Here is a 21,497-nt window from a genome sequence, read left to right on the forward strand (position 1 = left end):
AGCATATAACCCTCTCATGTGACTCTGGCAGTTTATAGGTTTGTGTTTGTACAGTGCAAGAACTCCTACGTTAGCATAGGTGTAAATGACTCAAGGTGATATATTCACAGTTATAAAATATGATATTTCTAATTTTTTTCTAGGTTATTTGTCTGTGGCATAGCCAAGGAAAAACATTTAATGTCATTTTTTATAATTAAAAAATTCTAAGTTAAATGACAGAATTACTCCAAAAGATACAATTTCTGAGGGCAATTTGTCTGGGCAAAACAACCTGGTGAAGCAGTGCATCCAAGTTTGCTTGGAGCAGACTTTGCTGAGGACTGTGTTGCTGCTGCACTCAGATGACTCTGGATAGGATTTAACACCGTTAGGCCCTGCAGTTCACTCAGCGGCCAAACTAGCCGTTAAAACCAGCCTTTTCTTCCTCAAGACTCTTCAGAAGAAATGAAGAGAAACTACCATTATGCAAGAGAGAAGAAATGGAGGTCCTTGCTATTGGGACTAACCCACTGTATGTGTTTAGGTTTTTTAATTGAAAGACCTAATTTAATTTTTCACGGGTTTCTGGTCACATACGAAGCTGAAAGTTAATGATCTTGTTCACTGTGAAAATACCTAATGTGATGTGCTTAAAGGGCAAAGGCTGCTGTGAGCTGAATATCCCCTGTGGTAGGTGGAAACTGCACTTGAACAGTAACTATGGCTCAGTACATGCATGCCTTGTCTACTGGGAAGTATTAGCACTGGATGCTACAGTCGTCTTCATCGATTGCTCTGAACCTCGGTGTTTAATAAGTAACATGGAAGAGCTTAAATGAAGCAGTCATTTTTACATTCAGAATCTTTTGAAGATCTTGATTTTTATTTCTCCTCCTCATTCTGCAGAAGTTGTATCAATTCCAATAGCATTACACAGAAATTAGCAGTTGTTATAAGTTATATAAGTTATATAGCAGTTATATAACAGTTAGCATTCATTCTCAGGAAATTCTGTAGGATTTGCCGTCAGTGCTGTGTTTATATCCTAGGTTGTGCATACACATTTGAACTTTAAGAACCATAAATAAATGCTGTTGGGAAACCGGCTCTTCTGGTACTTGCTAATACATTTTAGAATATCAATTCCATCTTGAAAAACTGTTCATTCTTCTGAATCATTATTTTTCTAGATTATATTGCATATGATATTTATTTGTTAAATAGGTAACTTCTGTTTTTATTGCAGAATAAGCAGGTTAATGGATTCTCCTTGTCAATGCTACAGGGTTATTGAGAAGCTATATACGATTGAACTGCTTCAGTTCCATCTCTGGTATCATGCTACAGGACACTATAATCTGGAGCTACATTTACATTACATGAGTCATTTGACACAGTAGGAGGGTGTCTGTAAAGCAAAACTGTCAGTGCTGTGGACCCCACGTCCACACTAGATGTGTTCGGAGCATTTTCTTTGAGCTACCTCTGCTTTGGTCCCACGGACTCAACACCCAGCAGCAGCTGAGCGCATTAAGTGTGCTCCTGGAGTGCATCTTCTGTTTCTAGTTTCATCCAAAAGGAATCCAGTGGGAGCACTCTGAAAACCAAAGCGGAGTCTACAGGGATGACTGGGAGAGTCACTTCAAAAGCACACTCCTGATCCAAACCAAAATACTTCGGCGGTCACACCCTGCCTGCACGAGGAGCGTTGCGCGCTCAGAACCAGCGTGTCTCCAGGACACACCTTCTTGCCAAAAATGAGCCTCTCTGGGAAAAACACAGCTGTATACAAATTGCATTCAAGGCTTGAGCTTTTGGTAGCATGCCAATATTGCCTTCTGAATGTAGCTTTTTTACTCACTTCAGATGATTGTTTTTTTCCTACTGATTGATTCACTGGTTCTTGTGTTAAGGACAGGGGATGGTGGAGAATGAGAGCTAGGCTAATTTTAAGTGCTTATCATTGCTTATGCATTTTTCCCAGACTGGTAATGCTTCCGCTTAGAGGTGCATCACTTATTCCTGCAAGAATTTATATGTGAATCTCATGTATATGAATCTTGGCTATCTATGAATACCCACTAAGGCCATTGGAAGTGTGTTGCATACGAAGCTAAGCTCACATATTTACTGTACTGGGGCCATAGGACTGAGCGTCTGATTCTTGATGGGGCTGAAACTTTGCTGTGCATTTAACAAGGGAATAATGAAAATGGTTTGTGTTTTTTACTCCTAGAAAGAACGGGTCCTTTTCCCCTCCCTGGGCTTTCTTCTCGGGAAAACCCACCAGCATCTCATTTTAGCAAGTTTACAAAAATATTTTTTTCATTTCAATATATTTGTCTGAAAAGGTGAATTTGTGCCTGAGGACATGCTCACCATTTGGGGCAAGGTGGAGAGAGACAGAGATTGATCATTTCCAGCTGCTCTTTTCTGACAGCCAAAGAAAAATTCTGCTTCAGACAACATTTGTGAATGTATTTCAAAAATACCTATTTTGTATGCACACCTGACAGGGAGAGTGCAGGCCAGGATGACCAGCATCTTTAAAGTGCCTGCGATACATAGATGTGCATTGTCATAGCTGCATCGATAAGATGGGGCTCACCCCTGCTGACTGGGCTAAAAGGCTTTGGCACTGCCCTCCTTGTATCCCCTATTGCCAAGCAGAGGAGGTGGATGTATTTGTCGTACAGAAATATGGAGGCCACATTCGGTGTGCTCTAAATTGGAAAATGACTCAGTGGTGCTTGCTTTGAAGTGGAATGGGAGAGATAAAAATACATCATTCGTCTTTTATTTGATACTTTGCTTAGGTTTCCTGATAGGTTTCCTAAATACTGCATGCTCCCTGCTGGCGAGACTTGGCACGGTAAATGATTTGTAGTTTGACAACGGCCTTCTGGGGAGCAGCCCGGATTACAGAGCAGGGAGAGCTGATGTCTTGCATGTTACCTGAGACGAGAGACGGTCGGAGAGAGTGATGGTACGTTAGCTCCCTGTTCTTCATGTGTTGCATTTCGCTTTCCTGCGGGACCCAAACAAGACTTAAGTAACCAGAATCCTTGCTGCTTTTGCCAGTGCACAGCAAATAGAAATTTACTTTGATATTGGCTCTCTTGCTTGGTGGTACTCTCTAATGACTCCAACATGAGGGCTTCTTAATGGTGCAAGCTGGGAATCGGCAAGTCCTGTGAGGGATCCTGACATCTGGAAGCAACAGATTCTTCTTCAGTCTGTGCTTATCTTTAAGGTAACAGCAGTTGTGATTTTGAGCACTGGAAGTGATGAAGCTTATGTCCTTCAGCAGCAATGGAAATGTCTCCTTAGAAGCAGTCTTTCGTTATTTCCACCCGTAACAGCTGTTGTCCTTCTGAAATGACATGTGGAACCAGAAAAGCAGTCGGAGACCAGAGTGCTTTTGTGAGTCACAGACTAGTGTTTATTCAGTGGGCGGACTATGGAGGGCGGCAGTCAGTGCAATTGCGCACACTGTGTATTTGTGCAAACTGAATTCTGGAGACACAGGGTTCAATCAAAATGATCAGCTGTTGCAAACCTGTCGCCATTCAGAGGTTGCTGAGATGGAAGCTTTTAATCCAGACGGCAGATGCAGTTAAAGTAACAGTGGAATTCTTTGAAAGCTGTTTGTGATCAGACAAGTCTAGGAGACCTCTGATGTACGGAGAAGGGGAAAGATTTCAGTTTTCCTGGGTTCAGATTCACCTATCTGTTGCCTTGTTAATGTAAGAGGGGGGGAAAAAAAAGCAGGTGAATTTTTTACATCCATCGAGGACTCTTGAAATGCATGCAGCTGTTCTTGCATGTATTTTTAATGTCAGAAATTCAGTAGGTGCAAATAAGTACTCAGGGCTAAGCCTACGAAAAGACTCTTGAACACTTGCATTTTAGCTGTCCCCCGCAGCAGCGCAAAGCACCCTGGTGTGGAGGTCAGAAAACCTGGTACAATACTGGGGGAAAAGGGAGACTTTAAGGATAGCAGCACAACAACCTGCACCTAGTCTACCTAAAAGCAACATAGTGAGCAATGTTGTATATTTGCAATACAGCAAACAGCAAGAGATGGTTTTGCTACGGTGCGGTAGCAAAACTCCGGGCGCTGGAGCATTACTGACAAAACCTGTCTGAGGCCGAAGAAACGGGTGTTTGAGGGTCATGGTTGTGCACCTAAGCTCTAGGTCTGGTAAAGTCCCACTTTAGGCATGTAAATCTTTATGGGGCTCTATCATGGTGCTCACCCCCCAAACCCTGCAGCAAACTCAGATGTGACATAGTAAGTGAGGATAGTGAAGTAAAGGGAGAGAAGAGAGGAGATAAAACTAGGGGTGCGGGGTGCAGTTCTCTGCTGTTTTTTAGGTAAAGCAGGCAGATACCTGAGGGTCTTCATTAAGCGCGTTAGCTGTTTAGAAAGGAAAGAATGTCGGTTTTGAGTGTTAACTCATTTGTTTTGTGGTGTTTCAGAAGTAGGCGAAGTAGTGGGAGGAGATAACTCTGAGTTAAATTTTGAGTCTTTTCTATGAGAAGAGGATGGTGGTAGGAGGAAGGCAGGACTGGGAAAGAAAAGGAACATTACAGTTTGTGTCATTAAAGAACAAGAATGTGCAGTGCAAAACAGGGCTTTGAATCTTAAGGTGCTAACAAATCTCTAGGTGTTAGAGCTCTGAGACCTGATAATGTAGTTTATAAAATAGCAGCTTTATCACATTGGTAACATTACTTAAATGAATTGATAATTTTATGGATGTTTTGTAGAGCAATCTAGGAGGGATTCTTTGGTATTTTCTTAAGATTTTTTCCCCTAAATACTTAGCAGGGAAAATTTATGAAAATCTGAAGCAATATATCCATTAAGCCAGACTTGTGTATTTAAATATTAAGAGTTGAAGAAGAAAGGAAACAGCTCTCCTCTTCCCCTCCTCATCTGCACACTCACTTGTGGGACTCTCAGGTACGTTCTTTCAGACTGCTGGTGGGATTCACAAAAAATACTACACGTGCTTCCAGATCAGGTAAGCTATTTTTGACATTTTAGTGATTCACATCAATTTTAACTTTTTACTGATGATAAGTGAGCAGTGTCCCACTAAGGGCCTTATTTAACTATTTATCTTAGGAAATTAGAATGCAAACTACAGAACAGGTTGAGTGGGTTACAGCTGCCTGAGTCTGTGTGTATGTGTGTGTCTGTCCATCTGTCCAAGATTTTCTTTCCAAAAGCCTACAGGCTTTGACTTGCTTACAGTTGCCCAGACAGGGTCCTATCTGTCACATGAGTACACAACTCAGATCAGAGGCGCTGCACAGTTGTAATGGGGTCTTATCACACAATTTAGCTTGTGATACCCAATAAACAATATGCATAATTGGGATGTGCTATTTGGAGATGCATGTCCAAAGGGATGCTAAAATTGGCAGCTTTACAATTTGACTTGATTTTTTTCTTCGTTGTTGTTCATAAAGCTAGAAGCAACTACATGGTTAAAATCTGTTTGGTTGTGTTTTGCTGGCTGATTTTTATTTTGAGAAGGAGGTGGTAATTTTAGTTCTTCAGAACTAAAAGTTGGATCAAAATCCTGGCAACCGCTCGGGATAAATGAGAAACCTTACAATAAAGGGTGTTCTGTCATCTTGGAAACACAGTTTCAAAAAGCAAGCTAGAGTAATTTTAGTTTCAACCTTCCCTCTGCCCTTGTCCATCCCATGCCAATTCTGTTTTTACACTTAGTATATCCTGTTTAGCTGTGTTTCACTCCTATATAAACAACAGCGGAAATTGCCAGACAAAACTGGGAGAACACTGAAAATGACCTTGCACAATGTGTTTCAGAGCATGAAACCTATGTTTGGAAATACACAAAGTTAAATTCATCCAAAAATAGATCGAAAAATCTATTATTTTAGATCTTAGAGAAAATTGTAAAAAGAACAAAAAAAAGAGAAGTTTTATTTTAAATACTTGTTTTTTACATATTATCGAATCTTTTCATTATGGAGAAGAATATGGCATTCAGGAAACATATTTTAGCAATAAGGCGTTTTGGGGGGGAGGGGCGGTTAAACAAGGAATAATGTAATTTGAAATATGGATGTAATCCGGTAAAAGCTCATGGTGCTGCGGAGTCCCCACCATTGTGGTATCCTTCAGAAATGTGCTAAAGTGTTGGGAGTCTTTGTTACGGGTGTTATACAGCTTATGCTGGAAACTCAAGTAATTAGGGAAGAGATTAGGATAAAGTAGTGCTTCTATCCACTAAAGAATGTAAATATTTTGAATATTTTCAATGGCTCACACATCTCGGTAAGGGATCTTATCTGAAGAGTACCCTTACGGTGAGGACCCACTAGAGAAAGCACAGAAACCTTTGTAGCCTTAACTCTGTACTTGAAGTTAGCTGAGATATGGGGACTTCCCCCTCCTCACAGAAAATATTTGAAAGTGAAAAGTAAATTGATTTTAAATTATTTGAAATATTAAATTATACCTTTTTAGGTAGCTTTTTTATTGTCCGGGTAACATTGCTAGAAGCCCAGAGGAACCTGTGCAGGACTGACTGACGGTGACTGTGCCAGCATCTCAGGTCACCTTTCCGTTGGACTGGGCAGACTGGGCAGCCTGTGCTGCCTGTTGGGCTGGTGGGGTGGATGCCGCGTGGGACCGTGCTGTCATTTAACAGCACAGCAGCAATGAAAGCCAAAGGCGTATCTTTCTTTACACAGTAGATTTTATAGGTATATTTTATGATGCAAACTATATTACTATACAGACTGTATAGTTTTGTGTTTAAAATTGTACCATAGATATTTGTGGCTTCAGCAAACCGTGTAAAAGAGCTCTCTGCTGACTTGGCGCTTGTCCCACTAGTCCACAGTGCCCCACTGCTGGGTACCAAACATCCCAGTGCCACCTCTGCCAACAGGCACTGCTTGCTTACCTCTACTAGGCAGTGACCACAGACTAGAGATTGCTAGTTAGCCTGGGCTTCCTGGCTGACTTATAAATTGTTAATACAACTTATTTAGTATGTAATACATATTTTATTAATTACATTAATACAGTTACTATAGGCTATCTTCTCCTCTAATGCTATTAATAGCAAACTCATTGGCATCTAGTTTTTCCACCTGATCGCTTTTTTGTTGTTGTTCAGTAAAAATTGTGTTCTGTTCTAATCCTGCTCTTCAATCTAGCCAAGTTTGTTGCATATTTTATGCTGTAACACATACTTCACGTCAACAAAGATAAGGTGGCATTTGAGATATGCTTAGAGCTGTAGGACTCCTGCCACTTGGGAGCGGGGGGAGTGTGGGTGACTGTCAGCGCTTCCATTCTAGGAGTGTTTCTTTTTTCAACAGTGACAGTGGATGAAGCTGAAGAAGTCAAGTACTTAGCTGAAATTAGGCAAAGTGCAGTGTCGATGTCTGCACGTGATGTTACCAGGCAGGAGGCTAGAGCTTGTGATCCAGAGAAGGGGTGACATTGAGCTACTGCACTGCCTTAGGCCTTGCAGTGCACTTTGAGCCAGGCAAATGTCACCCGGTTTAAAGGGAAACAGAACCTGAGTCTAACAGTAACCAGCCAAACTGTGCCAACACTGGGAAGGGAGGGATAGTCTTCTGCAAGTGTGAGCACTAAGCAAGCACAGGACACTAGTAGGGTTTTATCCTAATACATCTCAGAAGACATGACTAGACACAAGAGGTGACTACCATTTGGGTTACATTTTTAGAAATACTCCCAAACCATATGATCAGTTAAACAGTTGAAATAATAGTAGGACAGTATAACTTGAGATATTGAAAACTAGATTGGCCTAAGTATGAGAAAACAAGATGTGTGGTTCAGGGAGCACAAATGAGATTATTGCTACATTTTTCATCTCCGTTTTTCGGATGCTGTTATGTCTTCCAGGGGTGACTGAACATTATAATAGAAATTACCAATTAAAAGAAGCTTGACCATGCTGCCTTCCCATCAGCTGCAGCACTTTCTGTCACTCCTTGTTATCACAGGAATGTGAGTCTTGGGAGCAAGCTGTCAGCAGAGAGTAAGCAGCAGCCCTGGCAGGTTTGCAAATGAGGGAATTTCCCTTTCTGAGCCAGTAGGATCAAGTACTACACTTCTCTTTGCTGGATTGTTGCTGACTTTACAATGCAAGAAAGCCTATCAGGTCAAAACGTGCTCCACAGTTGCTGGCCTAAACAGGAAAACTTTTTGCTCCTGTAAAATGCAGTTTTGCTTTGTTCCATATGATAGGTGCACTCCAGGAGATGCAAACAATTTCTGCAGGGTTCATCTGCATAGCAATACAAGAATGCTGTTCTAGTTTTCAGTCACTGTACTGAAGCAACCTTGTTCAAATTCTGCAAACAAGCTAAGTATGAGCACGCTAATGCATGCACAGACTTCATTTTAATAGTTTCTTAATATCACCTTCTCTGTTTGCTCCTTTTGATGCACACACAATGGAGAGAAAGAAATGAGTATTTCAAATATAGAAAAACACATTAAAATTCCATAGATATCTCAGTAGCTTGAGGTGGTATGCTGGGTTTCTCTGGCTTTTTTGTTTTGTTTTGTTTTTTGGCTTTGCAATGTACAGGATCACTGTCATGAAATGACCATATGCACACATGGAAAGTTGTTTGAGTAACACAGTTATTTAGCTTACAGAGAAGAGAAAAAAAGACTAGGTTTTCAACATGTGAAAGTCACTGGCAGATTTTGCCTACAGAAACAACATCTATTCCTTAAAATTGAAGATTGTAATTATATATCTTTGCATCCTGGTGATTATCTCAAGTAAAATGCTTTGAGAATAGCACAGTATGTACAGACCTTAAAAAGATCAGTGTTCCAATTTAAGGACCTTTCCACTTCTCCTTTTAAATATTACCTTTCTTTTTACAGCATTTTAGAAGTCCTCCATACTTTGCTCTGACCTGAAACTCAGAGTTTTGAGGCTGATTATTTAAAAAAGAATTCTAATGGTAGAAGTGGAAGAAAGGAACTTTAAGCAAGTGCATTCTCCTAAAAACACATTCATTAAAGCTCCTACTCCATTCTGCCATTTTGTTGGCTGTTAGAAGATAATTGGAAACCATTCAAGATATTTTTCTTAAAGTGTTTAAGTTCTCTTGGCTTTTTAAGAAATAGATTTGCATATGCAGCAGTTTTCAGAACCCTGTGCATATTAGGATTTATGGTAGCTGTCCCTTGCAATTTCTCATGGACTGCTGCATAGGCTGGCAGGACATTGGCTCTCCCAAGGGTCTGAATGCAAGTCGGCACAACGTTCCTGTGCAAGATTAACAGGGAGTGCTACAGGACACAACTCATAAACCTTACAGGTTCAGCTATTTAGGAGAGGTGAGATTCACAAATGTGACATTTAATCTAATTAGGATTAATAGCTGAATATTGGCAGAAAGTGATGGATGGCAGCAACTTTGTGAAGTCACAAGGCTGAGGACAACAGACAGTAAACAGAATGTACTTCTTCCTCATCCTCCTGCAGCAGAAATATCAGAAAAAATAGCTGTATTCTGGACTGTCTGAGCCTCTTGGGTGCCTTTCCTGGTCAATTCAAAATAAGGTCAGGGTAACAAAGGTATGGATAACTGTAGTGATGTCTGCATTTGAGCAAGATCAGTTTTTTGGCAGGCTGGAGATAATGCTGAAGGCTCTTAGCTGTGGGATGTCTGGTAGAATTTCATGGGACTCTAATTTCAGTCCATTTTGATGACAGGAAGGCAAATACTTTCAAAAGGAAGAGTGCTCATGGATTTTATTGGGTCATCCGAGTGCTTCCAGCTCCCAGCTGTCATCAGCTCCTCTTTAATCACATAGTTCTCACTTTATCTGCCTGTGACAGATCTTGAGAGAATAAAGATACCGATTTGCTAGGCTCTGATGAAAAGGAGACTCAGGGTCTCGTTTACGTTTCCAGACAGTTTTACTTATGTGAACGAATCCCATTGAAGTTCGCATAGATGTTTGCATATTTACACCCTAAATCGATATTTATTTTTAATTTCAAATACATATTATAAGGCATTATATACTATAGAAGATGGATATTCCAAAATTATATGAGAGCAGTTCAAAAACAGTTTGTACAGGAATGAATGCCTGTGCATTTAAGAAAGCCCAATGTGAATGTATTTGCTGAGGCAGACCTGATCTCTGAAACTGTCAGCAAGGTTGTAAAAGGTAATTTGTCAGTCTTTTATAAGGAGCTATTTAACTGGGTAATTTCATTGTTCAGGTGTATCATTGCTGAAACATTGCTATCTATGTAACAGCTTCTTTGCCAGAGATATCCTCACCAAGGCTTTTTTTTTTTTTTTTTTTTAACTTAATATTGACTGTTTTGCTTGTGGCAGTCAGTTACAATTCTCATGTCATATTTGGAGAACTCATCAGCTCAGAAAAGGTTGGGTAAGAAGCTGGCAAAATCTCACTCTGTATCTTGTTAATGAAAATACAGTTTAAAACATTTCTTTTCGTACCTACAGAAAAATATTGCTTTATTTATTTGAAGTCACACTATGCTTAACCTGTCCTAAATATTTTCAGTCTCCTACTAAGTCTCTTCAAAGTGATGCAAAGTTCTGTTCCCAGTCTGTTGAAGTAGCTTTTGGTTTTTTTAGAAGGCCCAGTAAAATGGGTCATGCTCTGCACTGTGTGCTTTGCAACACCTGAACAAAACAGTGAGTGCGAAACAAAAGCTCAGCTTTGACTCTTACTCCACTGGCTCAGGTTAGTTCTAGCCAGATCCTTAGTGTTATTTTATATGCAGGGGTGTGTGCATGTGTGTGATCAGTGCCAATTCTGTTGGGCAAATACAGGATGCATAGGGATTAAAAAAAAAATCTAGTTGCCAAAAAGAAAAAGTGCTTTGTAACCACAGTTTGGAATGGAAACAATTTTTTAAGATACAGATCAAACTGTGTTCATAGACTCAACTATTGGCAGCTTTTCATTGAGCTATTTCCTGTGTGTGCCTATTGCATAGAGGAGTAATCTAAATGCTTAAACTAACATTTAAAAACCTACTGAACATGAATAAATGAATGAATAAAATACTGTGTGAAGCAGTGTGGAAAAGAAAATTATGTTGAATTTTCTTTCATGCCCATAGATAATTCTCATGGGAGAATACCAAGGATGCAGCACTATGAACTGAACAGAAATAGTCCTTACTCTGGCTAGTACTTCCTAATAATATTAACTGCTACAAGAAAATATCCAAGTAAGAAAAAATTCCAGAAATGACATCTAAAAAACAGAAATTTGCTAAAAGCTAAATACAGTCACTTTTAAGTATAGTAAAAAGTGATTATTAGGAAAGTAATTCAGACAATCTAATGCACAGGTAGACACAAAGGAATCTGATTTCCCATAGCAACATGCTGGAAATCTGCAAGTGTGAAGATCACAGTCAAGGTAGGTTTAGACTTCTTTTGTTTGCTCAGTTTGAAATGGCTATGTTAACTTTTTCTTTTAAAAGAACAGAGCTCACCTATTAGCTGTTTCGCATCTTTTTAATGGGGCAGATCTCTTCTAGATGTTTGCCCTTTGCTTTAGACACGCATTTGCTGATGGTGCAGCTGACCTACTGCTAGCATCTCAGCAAGGTCAGTGCAGTTGGGCTGTGGTGGCCATGTAGGATTTTACCAGAAAAATCACCAGTGTTCTGTTTGATTGGAGTTTATTCTTTACATCCATGTCATATCTCCTAGGGAGGACAGCAGCTCCAGTATGAGGGAAGGTTTAAAGTCAGAGAGCAACTTAGGCCAGGCCTCTGGAGGTCACCTATCACTCCTGACTCTGGGAGGAGCAACCTAGGTGGGGTTGCTCAGCTGATTTCTGAATATCCCCAAGAGGGGGAGTCCACAGCCCCTCTGGGCAGCCTGTCTGACTGTGAGACGAAGAAAAATATCACTCAAATGTATTTGTTTTTCTTTGACTATAACCTTTCAGATTAGGATCACAGTTGCAAAACATGTAGTTGCAGACTTACCTTTATATACTGTTTCCAGCCTGAAAGTCAAAGTAGGGGATGAAGGCTTAACCATTCAAACAGATGAGGCAGCACTGGACTTTTCCTCTATTTGGGGCCTGAGCACTTGTAAGAATACAAAAATATAATTTTGAATTAACATGCTTGAGGCATTATTGTATTAATTATATGCAATAAGTGCATTGTCAGCAAAGTACTGGCAGTTTTGTTCGTATGCATTTCTTCTACACGGCTTTGGAGCAGGGGCAGGCTGGGACCTACCTGCAGTGGTCGCAGCTCAGCCCGCGGGGGAGAAGCTCAGAGCTGCTGCGACGCGGCGGCCGCAGTGCCTGCGGGCATGGCAGCCGGGCATCCCTCTCGGGACTTCCAGCTCCTCAGCCGTACGGCAGTGAGCAGCACGGTGAGCATCGCAGTCCTCGGCTGCTGTGGTCTCACCTTTCACTTCCCCCCACCCAAGGCAGTCTGGAGCGGTTTTGCATCCTCTTCTGACGCTTGTACGCAGATGATGTCCCAGTATGTATCCTTAAAGGAACGCAAATATTTTTAAAAGACAGCATGGCAAAATGCCAAATAAAGTTGTTGCAATGTGACCTGATAACTATTGTGGAGTGTATTTTAGATGGAGAGAAAATAGATCAGCTACTCTGTAATGGGCTTTTTTACATTGTGTATGTACAGACGTTACTTGCTTATTACTACTGTAGATGTGTCACGTAACAAAATGAGATTAAAATTTTGAATCTTTTTTTATCTGGAAAGATAAAATCATATAATCATTGGAAAGATCCAATGATTAAATTCCCCCCAAAATGTGGCGAGGAAATCTGTGAATGTGCGCGGCGCTCACAAGCTGCAGTTGTTTTCTCCAGCATCTGGGGAGCATTTCCCGGGCCGCGTGCTGGGAGACGCTTGGGGTTTTGTTACGCACCGGAGGAAGGCTGCGTGTCGCGGGGAGCCCTGGGCAGGGGAATGCTCGGCATGCAGGGGATGTGTGGGGAAGGGAGCTGGCGTGCAGTGTATCTGAGTAACCCATGCACAAAAAAACTCCGAGCTTTTGCCCACGGAAGCGGCCTCGGTTCGCTACTTCATGTGCTCTAAAGGCGTTTCTTCCACAGCTATGAGGCGTTTCGGTCGGAGCATGAGGGGCTGCTCACGCGAGGCCGACCCCGGCCCCCGCGGCTGCCTCGCCCTGCCGGGGGCCGCTAACGGGCCCTTCCCGGGCCGGACTCGGCTGCCGTTGCCTAAAACCTGCCGGGGGGCAGCGCCCATCGCCTGCGTGGCGGAGCGCAGGGGGGGCGATGGGTTTGCCGCCTGGGGGGTTATTTGGGGAAAAAATAACGTCAAAGGAAAAAAAAAAGTCCTTAAAACACTCTGCGATTCCCCCCCGGGGGGCTGTTTCCCGCCGGGCGGGGCGGGGCGGGGCGGGGCGGGGGTCGCGCGGGGCGGGGGGGGGCGGGCTGCGCGGGGAGGGGGGGCTGGCGCGCAGGCGCACTGCGGGGCGCCCTCTCACCCGGCGCAGCTATGCCAAGTATGTGCGCGGCGGCCGCGCTGCGGGAGCGGGGCGCGCGCCGAGCCACGCCGGCCATGGGGCAGCGCGGCCCGCCGCTCCCGCCGCCGCCGCTGCCGTTGCTGCCGCCGCCGCCGCGCAGGGGGGCCGCGGGCGCCCGGGCGCCGCGGGGCAGCGCCTGCTGAGGGAGGCGGGAGGACCCAGGCATGGCCGAGCCGCTCCGCAGGACTCTCTCCAAACTCCGGGGCCGGCGGTCCCAGCGCGGGGCGGCGGCGGGAGCCGCGCACCGCCACGGCGGGGTCTGCGCCCCGCAGGGTAAGCGCTGCGCCGCGCCGCGCCGGAGGCCGGTTACCTGCCGCCCCGCGGCACCTGCCCCCCGGCCCGGCCCCAGGGGGCCGCGGCGACGCCGCCGAGGGGGCCGCGCCGGGCCGGGCCGCCGCCCGGGGCTGTCAGGGAGCGGCGCTCGGCGGCCGCGGGGCGGAGCGCGGCGCGCCGGGGCCCTGCGGAGCGCGGCCGCTGCGCGCGGGGCTGCGGCCTCCCGCCCGTGCGGCGGCGCCGCTCCCACCTGCCGCTTGCAGGAGTTAAACTTGCCGGGGGGCGGGAGGGGAGCCGAGGAGAGCCGGTGGGACGGCGCTTCTCCAAAGAGGCGTTTGCTTATTTTCTTCTTTTTTACTTTTCTTTGCTTATTTTTTCCCTTTTTCTTTTTTTTTTAATGAAATTTAGTTTTTCACGCCTCTGAAAGACCATCCGAGTTCCACCTGCAAGTTCCTTAAGCTTGTTATTGTGGCTTGAATTTTATGTTTATGCTTTTATATGTGTGTGCCTATGTGTGTGTGTATGCATGTATACGTGTATATATATCTAAAAGAATATTATATAGGAGAGTACTGTAAACTGCTAAAGCAAAGCCCCGCTGTTCTCCCGCTGAAGGCTTTAGTGCCACGGTTTTACTTATTACGTTCTGTAGCAAGCCAGCAATGACGGGGAAAGCATTTGATGTTGCTTCGTCTCGTGTGGAATATCTTGAGTGAATTGTCCATGTTTAAAAGCAGACCTTGTTTTCATTGGTCAGCGTGAGTTTATATAAACTCTAAGTAAACAAAAGCAGAGTCATAAAACTGATAGGATTTGCAGCAAAGCTGCCAGTATCCTCATCAAACAAAATAGTTCATATTTATTCAAGTTTTGATAGTTTTCTTTTTTTTCCCGTTCTTGTGTAACTCCTGAATTTGTTGTGAACAAAGATCCCATACTATGGCATGCTAAATCTAGCTCTTGAATCTGTAGCATCTTCACATCAGTAACTTCCCCTCAGGAATAAAATTTCCTCATGAAAGTAAGAGGCTGTCAAATTCAGACTACTCTTTTGTATGCACCCCTGCACATTTTCTTATTATGCAGCTGTCTGTCATTCTTTGGGGTTTTTTTCTGCTTGTTTCTAAATGCTGCAGTTGAAAGCTTACTAAACAGTTTGTCTTGCTATGTTCCATTTAAGTTATTCTAATAACTTAAATACTTACTGCATTTTATGGTTTTATTAGGAAACTTGCTGAAACCCTGTTTAAATAACCATTATTACAACCAGAAGAAATATGTACTTTTTGATCCATATATGGAGAGACTGCGAAAAGCCTTTCCTCTGTTCATTATAATCTGAAAAGCAGAGTCCAGTATCCCGTTGAAGTATTTTGTATGCATACCTAAAAGGCCAGATGTTAATCATGAACTTGGTAAAGTCGAAACATTGAGGCTGTGATTCTGGAAGAGCATGTGTTGTTACCATGAGATTTTAACTTAAATGGTGATTTATTTAATCTCGTGTAGATAGGGGGGAAGGTGAATTGAACACCTGGCTTTTTTTCTTTCCTTTCTCCTGACACGGTATTGAAGCCTTTTTTGGGAATTGAACACCTGGCTTTTTTTCTTTCCTTTCTCCTGACACGGTATTGAAGCCTTTTTTGGGAAGGAACCATTGCCTGGTTCTGTGTTTGTGCTGTGGCTGAGCAGCGAAGGCCTGGTCTATTTTGGGGAATTCCGGAATAAATTGAAGTACAAATACTAGCGTAGCGCAGAGAGCACTCTCCCGAATAAAACTTTGCTTTAGAACCAAAAATACGGGCATGTGTGTATCCCTGAAAGCTTCGTGTTTATTTAAATCTGTCTCATTAGCATAGCCACCAGCACTGGAAGCTGTGGAGCCGCACCGGTGGGTGCACTGGGCCGGCTGCGGTGTTCGGCTGCGGCGGTGGCACCGGCAGAGCGGTGAGCAGACCCGGGGAGTGCTTTACTTCGCCGGCAGCGGCCGGAGCCCCCGCCGTGGCCGGCCGTGAGACCGGGACCTCAGCGCCCAGCGCACCTTCCTGGGGCTCCGGGCGGAAGCCTGGGCGGCTGTTTCTGAACTCCGTGCTCCCAAAGCAAACTTGTTTTTGGCGGCTATTTTTAAGCTAACTCTGCAGATCTACTTTTGCAGTGCTGCGGTGCGGTACGGACGCACCTGAGAGCTGGCCAGGAGGGCAGAGGCTCTGCGCTGGCGCTTCAGACGGCTGCGTTTCACTGAGTGTTGTCTGGAGTAGTGCCTAATTAACACTGAATGTCTGCGAAACTTGAATCTTGTTACAAAAGAAATAGTGGACTTTGTGAGGCTCATCCACAAACTTGGTGCTTGTTAATTAGCATCAGGTTATTTAAGTGATGCCTAACATAGCTCATTTTTATGTAGTCAGAGACAGATTGTGAGCCCCCGTGAACAAGGGTAGTCACTTGCGTGGCTTTCTGGAAGGTTTGTCTTCAGTTCCTCTGATCTTGGCCCCTTTTGCGATACATTTAAGAATGCAAAATAAAGTGAAAACCAGCTCTCAAACTGAACCACTGGTTGTGCAGATCCTTGCATGTGAAACTGCTCCTAAAATAAACACAGGCATGAGGGCTTTCAGGATCAGGGCCAAGTTTGAAGAAAGGGGAAACAGCACTTGGAAATACAGCTATCAATTGCAAAAGCTGCAACTGAAAGATTTAAAAATAAGCATATCATTTAGATGAGATTCACTGAACATTTACAGTCAGTGACTTTTGGCAGCATGTTGGCTAATTCACTGCGCAGAGATCTAGAATGGGCAGTTTTGAATGATAAAGTGTGATACACAGCATATTTATGCAGGCATTAACATTATTTGAAGTTATTTGATTATTAGTGTTTCTTTGGTAAGCTTTCACAAATTCTTACTGAGATAGCCAGATGCATGCCGAAAATAAAGCCACAGCAGAACATGTTGTCCAGCTTACTCAGTGCATTTGCAGCTTCAGGACCAAAGGGCAGCCTAAGGCTGAGATTCCAGATGTGTCATTGGCTTATATATTTAGGCATGTTTGTACTTCGGCAGTTTCTGAGAATTGTAAGCTTTCTTAACCAATGCTCAAGGGCCTGCATTTCTATGGTAAAGCAGGAAGTAACAGATATTTTTGTTTGTGGAAATATGATTCTGGTATGTTCCATCTATTTATATTATCAGAATAGGAACCATTCCTTAGGCTGTCTTTGGAAAAGTGGAGGGCTTTAAGGTAGTGATCAGAGGCAGGAAGAAGCCTTCCAAGTCTGTACTATAGTATTATTTCACTATTTCTGGTTTTCTGTAATATCTGTCTACAAGGGTCACGTAATACTAATATAAATGTTAGAAATGATAAATGTATTTCTTTAGAGCAAAAATATGTGAAAGTTTGCTAAAACAATTGCCTTTTCATATTACATACAGAAAAAACATTATAAAGAATTCACTAATAAAAAAGTAAAAACAAAAGGCCATGTCTAAAATGGGTGTATTTTATATCAGTGTGGGAATACAAATGTGAGCAAGTGGGAGCAGCACAATTACAAGTAGAGGTTTGCACTGATCAAAACAAACCTACTACAGACAGATCTGATAAGGACACTCATCCTTGCCCTGTTTATATTTCAATTAATAGTTCTTGTAATCTTGTAGTACGGATTGAACAAGAGTATTGATGAACAATGTTCAGTTTTGCAGTTTGTGATCTTAATGAATTTTTGTCTAGGAATATGTCCAATTAAATATTTAATGGTTGTAAATCTCCAGATTCACTGCAAACCAGTAGTCCTTAAAAAAACATAATAATGGAGGTAGTTAGTAAAAATATTCTGAAAATCAGATGTGCATGTAACATTGTGTTCTTTATATTCATTCTTGTGTTTGACATTAGAATGGCTCAAAGGACTTGTTAAATTGTACTGTACAGTACAATTTAAGTTACAATAAGAATAGACTGTTTTTTCCAAGTATGTTTGTTCCTTTGGGTATTAGATAAAGAATATTTCACATTTATATACAGCAGTACCAAGCTCAAATTTCAGATCGGATGTGAATTTTAAAGATAAATGTTGACTTCTAGATTGGAAATGAGTGCAGTAAACAGTGAGACAAATGCCATACCATAAAATTATTATGGCTGGTTTCACTTGGAAGAACTTCAACCTATGTTCATCTAATTTAATAACATAGGCTTAATATTTCTTTGCATTTTGACTTGGAATCACAAAAAAGTTAATTTACAAATTATTTCCATTAGTTTGCTTCTATTTCAGTTAAAGTCTTTCAGTGTTTTAGAACTGGCAACATCACTGTCACCAGTGTTGGGATGTTAAAGAGGACATAAATGATAACTGAAAATAGGGTTTGCACTGGCCCTTTTCCAGGGCCTGTTCAATATCAAACTTCACGCTGGGAAGAGAACATTGGTTTTCCAAATGCCTTTGATAGAATTACTTTATTAATAGCTTCTGGCACTCTGTAATTTCATCTTAAAGAGGCTTTAATACTGTCCTGTGATGATTTTTAGATATTGTAAGCATTTACCACCTCTTGGAAGACACTTAACATCCTCTAGAACCTGGACTGTAGTTGCAGATACCGTAAATGGAGTAAGATATTCATGGTAATGCTCCAAAGTCATGAGGTGGGTGTTATCGATAGAAGTATCAGGTTGCTCAGAAGTGGAGTGACAGTTGTATTTTGTGATGTACGTATTCTTGGAACGTGCCACAAGTACAAACATGCTTCTAATACCACTTCCAGGACGAAGTTAAGTGCTTCTTCAGTTTGGACTTCAACTGAAGTACCTACTCGAAATTGACTTCTCAAAAATATAAGCATAGGCTTTACTTACTGCAGACTATGTGCCCCGTCTTTTTGATTAGTTTGTTTCTTGAAATAGTAAAGAAGTTTTGTACAGAACCTTTACCATGGCATGTCTGTGTTTTCCAGGCTATGGATGGGAGAAAGAATACAGTTGCTGCTGGATCACTGCAAGTTTTCCGCAGAGCTAAGTCTTTGCAGCCCTGCTTTTACATTTTTGACTGACTTAGGCCCCAGCAAAGCACTTCAACAGAGCTATTCACAGACTTCAAAATTGATTCAGTATTCTTTGAATCCAGAGCAGTGTACATATTACAGTTTAGCTAAGCAGGCAAACCTAGCATTTTAAAATCACCAAAAAATGAATCAGGTCTTTGGGATCTTATCTCTCATAGAGATCTCCTCTGTCCATAATGTGCAAACATAAAAAGAGGGTAAAAGGGAAGGTGTTCAAGAGGGAGTCTTTTTCCTGTCTCCCTGTCTAAAGTAAACTTAGCTCAATTTACAGAGCTACCCCTTGAGGCATTCAGAGAAGGGTCCGTATTTTGACGTGTTATTGGTGGGTAAGTACTTTTTCACTAAAAAACAATATTCAAGCAATATGAGACTGCTGTTCCCATTTGGGAATCCCCGTTTGCAGAGGATTTGGGGTTAAACCAAGTATCTGTTGTGTGAAAACTTGGTTATCCTTGTCCAGTCTTAGTGAACGGGAACACCATATCTGGGCTTACAGTGGAGGTTGTTACATGGCTTCTACTTCCAATTTTCAATTTGGATGCTTTGCCTCAAGTCCTAGCAGCGGGCCTGGTCTGGCAAGTAGCTGCTAGCACGTTCCTTGTGCCCCACCTCATGGGATGGGGCACTGCTACAGGTACCTCCAGTACCACCTCTGGCAGCCTTCATCAAAATAGGGAACTTTTGCTAAATAGACTTAAAAATACTCTGACAAAATGGCCAAAAGCAAGTGAGCATTTTAATGTGTAATTAAATTCTTAGCCATTGCTGTAGTGAAGTTCTCTGTCAAGTTTTGAAAATAGCAAAGGAATTTGATTAGTTGCTACACAAAAATTTTGTTGCAACATGAGATATTTTAAAACTTGGCCACATTTGTTCTTCCTCCTTCCCTCCTTGTGAGTGTGCATTTAGTTTTATTCCCAGGAAATCGGTATGTTAATGGATAAAATGTTGCTACTATTTTTAAATTTAAATGGGATGCTCCTGTCTTGATCACAGAATAAAGCTGTCCTTTCTGGGAGGATTCTACCCAAAAGATGTTCTTGCCTTTATTTTGTATCTAAATCTAGAAGTGAATCTACGTGTTTATTTTAAAGTCATTTAAGTGACGTATTATATCAAAACTAGAGGCTATTTCTTCACTGGCGTAAGTAAACTGTAGAAATACTACCTAGCAACTTTTCAAACCAATTGTATGTGTACTTATCAGAACAGAAAGCAGTTTTTCCATCCAAGTATGTATGACCTTTCAGCAAAGCTATTTTACTGGCATTTATCTAAATTACATGATGTTAAAAATACAGCCAAGCAAGTCTGACTTTTTCTTAATTATGTGCACATTCTGCTTTGACAGGCTGAAATCTAATTTTATGATAGCATCAACTTGTCTTTTGTCCATTTGGATGAGGTCTAACATGAATGTAATTTGGCATGTGTTTTTCTCTGTATTATTGGAAGCAGAATGATATTCTAAGCGTCTGTTTTTCCCTCTTTTTATGCCTTTCTTTTTGACAACAGATTTAATTGAAAATGTTTATATAGCTTCAAGAAGCAGGAGAGAACCTAAAACTCCTAAGGCAAATGAAGTCTCTGAGCACAGGCCGCAGATGAACAGCATTACTGTTTCGAAGAAACGCAACTGGCTGCACCAGAGCACTCTCAGAGCTCCTCATACGGAAGAAGAAAACACATGTAAGAAAATGCAAGGGGCTGTTATCCAGGTACCTAAATCTCCCAGTTCGTTACCTGAATCCAAAATGCAGAGGGTTCCTTCCAAATCACCCCTAGGGCCAGAATATCCCGTAAGAACCTACAGTTCTGCAAACGCCGTTCCAAACACTACGAGCTCTTTCATATGGAGAAACTGTACTCTGGACTTCAGTGAGGATAACGATGCAGATGATGAAGGAGAAATATGGTACAATCCCATCCCTGAGGATGACGAGCCAGACTTCCCGAGAGCCCGCTCCTCTGTTGTGAATAGCTCCGGTATGGTGGACTCCCAAGCTGCCAGTTACAAAACCTTGTCTGGGAGTGACTGGGTTAAAGCTGGGGGGGCCCCCGAAGGCCCCCCGCACTCCTCAGAGCACGCGGGGGACAGTCAGACGGCTCAGCCCAGTGAGCTGAATCCTGCTGAAGCCACACGTCCCCCAGAGCACGTGCAGCTGCACAGGCAGAGGTTTGTGGGCAAGACCCAGAGTGGGCCAGTCATGGAAGACACTTCTCCATTTAAATATTCTTCACCAGGTAAGAGGGTTCTGGAGCATAAAAATGTTATGTCTTCTATTTTCTGTTAAAGGAATAATAATCTTTCATATACCTCTCTTCTCCTTCCCCTCCTTTTATCTTTCTGAAGTAAATTTCCAGTGGAAATACCTGAGAAGTTCTTAAAAGTTACTCTAATGATGACATGAATATCTACTAAATGTAGAACTGCACAGTAATTTCTCAGTCAGTTTGTTCGTCTCATGTCCAGAATTATAGTTTTCTACTGCCTTGGTTGCCATCCCTCTGGAATCAGCTCAGAACTTGAATTAGACTGTGGGGTTTTTTTTGGCTTCCACCTAGCTGGAAACAAAA

General features: G+C 42.4%; 1 protein-coding gene and 1 long non-coding RNA gene across 5 annotated transcripts in view; one reads left to right on the forward strand and one right to left on the reverse strand.

The window, feature by feature from the left end:
• Window positions 1-214: 214 nt before the first annotated feature.
• On the reverse strand, window positions 215-12,551 carry LOC112993093 (uncharacterized). The gene is made up of 3 exons (XR_003261650.2): window positions 12,288-12,551; window positions 12,027-12,131; window positions 215-3,719 (listed from the first exon to the last, which is right to left on the reverse strand). It is a non-coding gene; the product is annotated as an uncharacterized LOC112993093 (long non-coding RNA).
• A 942-nt stretch (window positions 12,552-13,493) lies between these two features.
• Window positions 13,494-21,497, forward strand: part of SYDE2 (synapse defective Rho GTPase homolog 2) — a 35,136-nt gene continuing 27,132 nt past the window's right edge. For 3 of the 4 annotated variants that reach the window (XM_064515971.1, XM_064515973.1, XM_064515974.1), the window contains exons 1-2: window positions 13,494-13,848; window positions 20,436-21,164. In XM_064515971.1, the coding sequence (XP_064372041.1) occupies window positions 13,740-13,848; window positions 20,436-21,164 (838 nt within the window). In that variant the 5' untranslated portion in view covers window positions 13,494-13,739. The remainder of the gene's footprint in view (window positions 13,849-20,435; window positions 21,165-21,497) is intronic. The other variant, XM_064515972.1, reaches the window with a different exon arrangement.

This window comes from Dromaius novaehollandiae, chromosome 8 (genome assembly GCF_036370855.1).
Source record: "Dromaius novaehollandiae isolate bDroNov1 chromosome 8, bDroNov1.hap1, whole genome shotgun sequence".
Classification (NCBI taxonomy): domain Eukaryota; kingdom Metazoa; phylum Chordata; class Aves; order Casuariiformes; family Dromaiidae; genus Dromaius; species Dromaius novaehollandiae.